The sequence below is a fragment of the Canis lupus genome, chromosome 22 (genome assembly GCF_048164855.1).
Source record: "Canis lupus baileyi chromosome 22, mCanLup2.hap1, whole genome shotgun sequence".
Classification (NCBI taxonomy): domain Eukaryota; kingdom Metazoa; phylum Chordata; class Mammalia; order Carnivora; family Canidae; genus Canis; species Canis lupus.
Window position 1 is genome coordinate 48,768,998 of NC_132859.1, and position 8,236 is coordinate 48,777,233.

General features: G+C 47.3%; 2 protein-coding genes across 2 annotated transcripts; one reads left to right on the plus strand and one right to left on the minus strand.

Moving 5' to 3' along the window:
• Positions 1-771: 771 nt before the first annotated feature.
• Positions 772-1,417, minus strand: LOC140614395 (ubiquitin-ribosomal protein eL40 fusion protein-like). Its single transcript, XM_072793643.1, has 2 exons — positions 1,277-1,417; positions 772-990 (listed from the first exon to the last, which is right to left on the minus strand). The coding sequence occupies exons 1-2, from the start codon at positions 1,415-1,417 to the stop codon at positions 772-774; spliced, it is 360 nt and encodes a 119-aa protein (XP_072649744.1).
• Positions 1,418-3,276: 1,859 nt separating this feature from the next.
• Positions 3,277-8,236, plus strand: CCR4 (C-C motif chemokine receptor 4). The gene is made up of 2 exons (XM_072793494.1): positions 3,277-3,424; positions 5,726-8,236. The coding sequence occupies exon 2, from the start codon at positions 5,773-5,775 to the stop codon at positions 6,853-6,855; it is 1,083 nt and encodes a 360-aa protein (XP_072649595.1). The 5' UTR covers positions 3,277-3,424; positions 5,726-5,772; the 3' UTR covers positions 6,856-8,236.

Consider the following 8,236-nt stretch of genomic DNA (forward strand, 5'->3'; position numbering starts at 1 on the left):
GAAACCTGCTCTTCGCCTTAGCCCTAACTCGGAGATGAAGCGTGGCCCACTGAGTCAGAATCCAAATACCTCCCGGATTCCTCATTGTAGCTACAGGCCACATGCCAGGCTCAGCTCTTTCATGAGAGAAAGCTATTACTGTGCATTTTATCTATGCCCCTAATTTCCATGGCTGGTGCTACAGTGGAGCGCCTATGTCGGGCACCATGCCAACTGCTTGAGCTCGCCAGTCCTCTCAACAGTCCTCATGCAGTATCACCCCTTTTACAGATGAGAAGACTGAGGTTCACATAGCCATGAGGTGGTGGCACTGGGATCCAAAGCCAGATGGAGCAGGCCTCCAAGCCAGTGCTCTCAACCAACACAGACACTGGGACTCATGAGCTCCCTCCCTTGGACCTGGGATGCTTCCCATGAGGCCAGGTTCAGTCAGGGGAGCATTTACTGCCTTTCAAAGAGGTGTCTCCAGACCCACAATGACCAATGACAACACACAATCATCTGGACCTCTGGCTAGCACATGCTCTAGAACTAACACCCAAACACTCCTCCCCCAAGGCCAGGTCCGTGGAGGCTTAGGCGATGTGTTCAGATGGGCTTGCCCAGGGCTCTCATGGCTTTCCCACTGTGCCTCCAGCTCTCTACCTTGTCCTTCAAGGCCTGGGATTTCATGATAGAAGCTTACTCTGGCTCTACATTTCTAAAACTAGGGGGATATTTTTTTAATTGCTCCAGTCAATGAAAGGGAAACTTTACTGAAACCCCAGGGCCTTAGGGCTTAGGCAGGAGGCCACCCTGCTGGCGAAGGACCTTCTTGGGGCACAGGCTGTTGGTGTGGCTGCACTGCTTGTGGCAGGTGGCAGGGTGGGGGTGCAGGCGAGCATTGTGGTGGATCATCCTGTCACCCTTGTATTTCCGGGCCAGCTTACTGAGGGGAGGCTTGATGGTGTTGCCCCGCAGGGGAAGTACCAAGTGCAGGGCGGACTCTTTCTGGATGTTTTAGAGAGTGGCCATTTGCTTGCAAAAATCCAACACTGCTGGTCAGGCGGGATGCCGTCCTTGTCTTGGATTTTGGCTTTGACATTCTTTTTTTTTTTTTTTTTTTTTAAGATTTTATTTATTTATTCATGATAGTCACACAGAGAGAGACAGAGAGGCAGAGACACAGGCAGAGGGAGAAGCAGGCTCCATGCACCGGGAGCCCGATGTGGGATTCGATCCCGGGTCTCCAGGATCACGCCCCGGGCCAAAGGCAGGCGCCAAACCGCTGCGCCACCCAGGGATCCCTGGCTTTGACATTCTTGATGGTGCTGCTGGGCTCAACCTCAAGGACAATGGTCTTGTCCATCAGGGTCTTCAGGAAGATCTGCTTCTCTGTGTCTGCTGCAAGGCTGCCTCCGCCAAAGCACTTGGCCATCGTGTTGAAGAGAAAAGAGGGCAGCGGAACCTAAAAATATGCTTATTCTGTAAATTACCCTGTGTAATGGGCATAGTTTAACTGGTCAAATAGGGACTTTTTTATCCTTTTTTTTTTTTTTAAGATTTTTTTATTCATGAGAGACACACAGAGAGAGAGGCAGAGACACAGGCAGAGGGAGAAGCAGGCTCCATGCAGGGAGCCTGACATAGGACTCGATCCCAGGTCTCCAGGATCACGCCCCGGGCTGAAGGCGGCTCTAAACCCCTGAGCCACCCGGGCTGCCTGGGACTTTTTTATTCTACATCTACTTCCAGAGTTCACAATGATAATTGGCATTGGAAAGTCCCCAAGAAGTGCTGCAGTGTAGAGCTGTGTTTAGCCTGAACCCAAGCCCAGAGATCCCTGTACTAATTTGACCACAGAGCTTCATCTCTTTGTTTCAGGGTATCTGTGAATTTGGTCCCACAGTCATCCGCTGGGGATTGTTGCCCTAGCTCAGGTCCCTCAGCCTCAGCTCTGTTGACATCCTGGGCAGGAGAACTCTGTTGTGGAGGGCTATCTTCTGCCTTGTAGGATTTTAGCAGCATTCCTGGCCTTTTCCCATTAGAAGTCAGAAGCAGCTCTTCCCAACCCCAGACGAAGTGTCTCCAGATAGGCCCACGTGCGGGGGGGCCTAAGAACCCCTGGAACCCAACGCTCTACCTCATGCACGCTTGGTAAAGGCAGTATTGCCCTCAAAGAGGTGAACAAAAAACCCCCACTCTTTTTATGTATAACGCACTCATATACACGTATTACATCATAAACCATAGATACATGGTTTGTTTGTGGTGTTAACATTTCATGGGGAGGTGATTAAGAAAAAGTAACTGAGGAGACTCCTTGGGGAGAGGTAATAATGAACAAAGAAACGGTGATAAACATGGATCTGGCTCAATTTTTAAGTTCTTATTCATGCAACTTCCTTAGGAAAAATGACATTCCGTGGCTCTTTTAAGCCAAACCGAAGAGCTAAGCCACTGCAGACACGTAAAGGGAAAACATCTGGAACCTGCAGAAGCTGAGGCTGTGATAGACAAAGACTTAGGGCTGCTGTCAGCCCATTGGCTGTGACTGCCATGCCACCCTGGAGGGACTTGGCCAAGATCACCGGCAGTGGAAGCGCACTGGTTTGTAGGTAGAGGGGCGTGGGGACAGGTCTTCCTGTTGCAAGGGGGCTTGAAGCTATATTGCCGGATGCCATGTTACACGAGCTTGACGACACGCCTGAATGTGGGGGGCTCAAGCTCTCCAGTTCCTGGACACACACATGCGCAAACATGTTTCTCTCTTCTGGTGACTCTTGCATGTGTCTGGCCTCTCTGCTGACTTCCTTGGGTGCCCCCTGTTGGAGGATACCGCACATCATGGGTGCCTGGGGACAGGCAAATCACAAACAGCCCACTGATCCAGAGGGTACAGATTGTTTCTCCTGCATATAGCCGGCCAAAGGCAATTTTTTAAATTAAAAATCCACCAAATAGGGGCACCTGGGTGGCTCAGCGGTTGAGCGTCTGCCTTTGGCTCAGGGCGTGATCCAGGGGTCCTGAGATCCAGTGCTTGCTTCTCCCTCTGCCTATGACTCTGCCTCTCTCTGTGTCTCTCATGAATAAATAAATAAGATCTTAAAAAATAAAAATAAAAATCACAAATAAACATTTAAAAATTAAGAAATTTCTCTTTCAAAAGAAAACTTACTTCATTTCCCTCTTTAATCTCGCAGAGAGCAAACCTTCCTAGCTTTCAGTTTTGGGAAATGAGTGGCTCTTAGTCACTCATTTTCTGCTTCTTACTTCTATCAAAAAAACCCTCTTGAACTCAGCATAGATGGGTGAGGGACAGAGCTGGTGCTCACAGGAAGCCACGCGCCCTACAAAGGCACCTGCCGTTCTTAGCGCTGTGCTTCTCGAGCAAGCCTGGCACTGGCTCACGGATCCTCCTCAGAACCACTGTCAGGAGAGCGAGGTAAGTGGGGATGGGGCCACTTGCAGGGCCTCGGGCCATACACTGCTTTCTCAGTGGCTGTGTGGACTTCGGAAGAAGCTGAAAATTGCCCAGGGGCTCAACTAGTGCCAACACTCAGGCATCTCGGACACCCTGGGGCTCCCAGCTGGCTCTGACCTTGGCACCCACACGCCGTCTACTTGCACTCGCACCTTGGGGCCCTCATGGGACAGGTGTTCGCAGCCGCAGGGCTCTCTCCCTGCACACGTCGGACCCAAGTCCACATGCTCGGAATACACAGATACTTTTTATCAAACATACACACTTTTTTCTGCTTCTTGCTTCTGTGGAGATTCCCAGGTCAAGAAACACCAGGCAGATAAGGCTGATGGAATGATTCCTGAGATTTACCAGTTGTGTTTACCATTTTTGTTTTCCTGATAATTTCCTAACTCCTCAGCCTCTTCTATTCCATAAGCTTTCGCTGGTCAAACAGTGTAGGGAGACTGGGATTGTTACCTATTTAACTAGAACTAATATTCATTTGATGACATTTTTTGAGAGACCCAGCGATGCCCCGGGTCTTCAGCATCTGCAGGGGTAAACCAAAATCTCTCTCTTGAGAAACCAGACTGAGTTTGAGTGTTTGGGGGTATGGTGATGAGGGTGGGAGGTAGGGGGTAGATGGGAATTACCGATCACTGTGGAAAGAGCTGTAATAATGAGTACGGGGTGCCATTGAAAAGGAAGCAAGAGGAGGTAGCCCTGAGTCAGAAAGTACCTCCGGCCCCGCATCGCTCTGATTCACATGTGAACATGTGTGTGACTTTAAGAAGGTTTTAATGTCTTCACCTGCCAATTTAGGTAGGAAATGAGGGTGCTTGGGAGAAGGGTTACATTTCTGGCCATGATGTGCCTTTTCAAGATCCGTTGGGCTAATTTCCACTGTGATGGGATTCAGTGCATGGGACTATTTTTGCATGCAGTTTTTTTTTTTTTTTTTGCATGCAGTTTTGATAAAAAGACCCAAAAGTTCCCTCAAATTACCATCTGAGTACTGTGAAATTATCTAAGACCTGCCACCTTCAGAAAGGCCTGGAAAACACACTTGCTGCATTTGTATCAGACTAGCCCAGAAGCAGCTAGCCACCAGGCCTGGAAGGCCAGGCATGTTCCTGCCTAAGATGGTGTTCTAGAATGAACACGGGACTTAGTGTGTGCCAGAGACAACTTGCACCAACCCAAGACTGCTGAGATGAGGGAATTTTGTGAGGCAGTTAGTAGCTGGAATTTTGCCACGGTGGAAGTATTTGTACCACAGAAACCAGCAAACACCATAAATCAGAGTGCCTCACCTCACCTCCCCACACTGATTTCCCAGTGCATCACTGGGACTTGGGGCCCAAAGAAGAAGTTCTGCATATAGCCTTGTGGCCTCATTTAACTTCTCTGAACTTTTTATGACTCATCTACACTCTGGTCCAATATGCTTGCTTGACTTAGAGCCCTTGAATTTTTATTGGGAGGCTGGTAGGGGCCAGGAGCATGGGAGAGGATTAAATGCACAATACCAGGGAACATGCTTTGAAGTCCATGTGTCAAACTTGCAGGAGGGATTAGAATTTTTTTTTTAAAGATTTTATTTAATCATGAGAGACAGAGAGAGGCAGAGACACAGGCAGAGGGAGAAGCGGGTTCCTTGCGGGGAGCCCGAAGTGGGACTCATCCCAGGACCCTGGGATCATGCCCTGGGCCGAAGGCAGATGCTCAACCGCTGAGCCACCTAGCTGTCCTTGAATTTTTATATAAAGGCCGGTGACCAACCATTTAGCCTAGTGGTTAATGAAGCAACTACTGAATTTTTGGAGTTATAATCTGAAGGGGAACCATGAGTAGAGTTTTAATCTTTTTGTTTTGTTTTACTTTGCCTTAATGTCACAAAGGCAGCTCTGAGTACAGGACTGTTGGGAATCTCAAGTGGCCTGCAAATGATTCTGTTACCCAGACTATTGCTTAGAAACGCATCCTTGAAAACACCTCTTTGAGAAGGAGTTTGTACTGTCCCCACTTACAGAAGAGAGATCTGAAGCTCCCCTAGGAGGGGTAGGAAAGGGGCAGAGCTGGTACTTGGAATCTGCTAACTCCAAAGGGCAGAGTTCTACTGTTTGGCTGCACTGCCCTGCGGGGAATGGAGCCCTTGAACTTGGGAAGGTGGGGAAGGGCGGGTGATGGTCCAGGTAAGAAGCAGCTGTGCTCTGTATTCAGCACCATTTCGATTAGTTTTGTTCTTATGGAAATCTTGTTTGCTCTTCCCCTCACAAGCTTCTGCTTGGGCTCAGACCTGCGTGGAGGAGCCTGTAGATTTGAAAATGAATCCCACAGATATAGCAGACACCACCTTGGATGAAAGCATCTATAATAATTACTATCTCTACGAAAACATCCCTAAGCCTTGCACCAAAGAAGGCATCAAGGCATTTGGGGAGCTCTTCCTGCCCCCTCTCTACTCCTTGGTCTTCCTGTTTGGTCTCCTTGGAAACTCTGTGGTGGTTGTGGTCCTGTTCAAGTACAAGAGGCTCAAATCCATGACTGACGTGTACCTGCTCAACCTTGCCATCTCGGACCTGCTCTTCGTGCTCTCTCTCCCCTTCTGGGGCTACTATGCTGCAGACCAGTGGGTTTTTGGACTAGGTCTCTGCAAGATTATTTCCTGGATGTACCTGGTGGGCTTTTACAGTGGCATCTTCTTCATCATGCTCATGAGCATCGACAGATACCTGGCAATTGTGCATGCAGTGTTCTCCCTGAGGGCGAGGACCTTGACGTATGGGGTCATCACTAGCTTGGCCACGTGGTCTGTGGCTGTCCTGGCCTCTCTTCCAGGCCTTTTATTCAGCACCTGTTATACCGAGCGCAACCATACCTACTGCAAAACCAAGTACTCCCGCAACTCTACAAGGTGGAAGGTGCTGAGCTCCCTGGAGATCAACATTCTGGGATTGGTGATTCCCTTGGGCACCATGCTGTTCTGCTACTCCATGATCATCAGGACACTGCAGCACTGCAAAAATGAGAAGAAGAGCAAAGCAGTGAGGATGGTCTTTGCCGTGGTGGCCCTCTTTCTCGGGTTCTGGGCGCCTTACAATGTGGTGCTCTTCCTGGAGACTCTGGTGGAACTGGAGGTCCTTCAGGACTGCACCTTTGAAAGGCACCTGGACTACGCTATTCAGGCCACAGAGACCCTGGCTTTCGTTCACTGCTGCCTTAATCCCGTCATCTACTTTTTCCTCGGGGAGAAATTCCGCAAGTATCTCGTGCAGCTCTTCAAAACCTGCAGGGGCCCTTTCATGCTCTGCCAATACTGTAGGCTCCTCCAAATGTACTCCCCCGACACTCCCAGCTCGTCCTACACGCAGTCCACCGGGGATCACGATCTTCACGATGCTCTGTAAAGAATGAAGAGACAAACGATAGAGCTCAGTTTCCCAAATTAAGAGCTTAAAATTGTATTATAGTAAGAATTCCCGAGCAAGTGGCAGGAAGAAGCCTTACATCTACTGTAGACCACGGGCTTCTCCCCCGGCCGTCAGCTTTTCCTCTTGCCACCTGTGAGTTCAGCGCAGCAGGAGCTCAGCTGGACTGTGGCATCCCTCTTCTTCCCGGACTTGCCTGCAGGGATGAGTAAACAAAGAATTCTGAGCAGCATTTCAATGAGGTTATACCTAATACTGTAAGGGAAGGATCATTTGTTCCCTCCTGAGCTGATGGAGTTCTCCAGGAGGAACTGTCGAAGATTGACTGGTGGAATCAATTGCTATTTCTTGCTGTGAGAAATGGGCCCTTTAATCAACTTCTAGCTTTTGTGGAACAATATAAAAGATTTCGACATGCCGTCCTAGGGTTTTTCTAATAATATACCTGAAACATGATATATTGTCTAAAGCCAGATGTACGCAGAAACAAGTAGTGAAGTAATGAACCTGATCTTGATTCTTTTATTTTAAGGTTTTATTTGTTAATGGAAACCAAAATTTGATGCTGATTACAAGTATAAGGAGGTGAAGGCATTAGCGTGGTCTGATTTCCAAACATGAAACAAACATAAGGCATTAAAAAAATTCCAACACATTGGTGGAAATTCAAACACACTTTCATATGCTTGTGAGCATATTTTGTTTTAATGATAACAGATGAATATTCAAATTTCACAAATAGTATAGGTGCAGATACATTTACTTAAGGTCTTTTACCTGTGTACAAACAGAACCTTCAAAACTAAAAATAACAAGGCCTAATAAAGGATGACAATGCTTCCTTAATAAGTTTGAAATGGCTGCCATCAAGTGAGGCGAGAATCAACAATTAAAGGTTTACTGATGTGGCGTGAACAGGACCGTCACAAAATTATGAAGTTGTGAACAAGGTTATCGCCTCTTTTAAAATATTGTTCTCCTTTTTAACTTTTAGATGACTCAAAATTTCAGTCAGTCATATCTTACAAGTCATTTTAATCATGTAATTGTTTGACACCTTTAAAATAAATCTCTGTTCTTACAGCCTTAATTAATCAGAATTAAGTAAAGACTTTAATCAAGTTGGGAGAGACCTATAATCCCTCCCAAGACAAAAACCTATCTTGCAAACTATTAACTGAGTTATCTGTTTCAAATGCTTCTGTAAGTGTACATATTATTACATGTTCTCCATCTATAAAGGGTGCATTTCCAGAAAGTTGGTTTTCAGAGAAGTGATTTTAAAATGGTAGATTAATGTTGCCTTTATAGACAAAAGTAAAATAAACTTGTATATAGTGCCTTGGAGCCTTTTTCCTGA

Bases quoted from the DNA above. Each gene is read 5' to 3' on its own strand.
- LOC140614395 (XM_072793643.1), bottom strand. From the start codon at position 1,417: ATGGCCAAGTGCTTTGGCGGAGGCAGCCTTGCAGCAGACACAGAGAAG. The intron at 991-1,276 runs GTGGCGCAGCGG...TAAAACATCCAG, and splicing joins TCAAAGCCAGGGATCCCTGG to AAAGAGTCCGCCCTGCACTT.
- CCR4 (XM_072793494.1), top strand. From the start codon at position 5,773: ATGAATCCCACAGATATAGCAGACACCACCTTGGATGAAAGCATCTAT.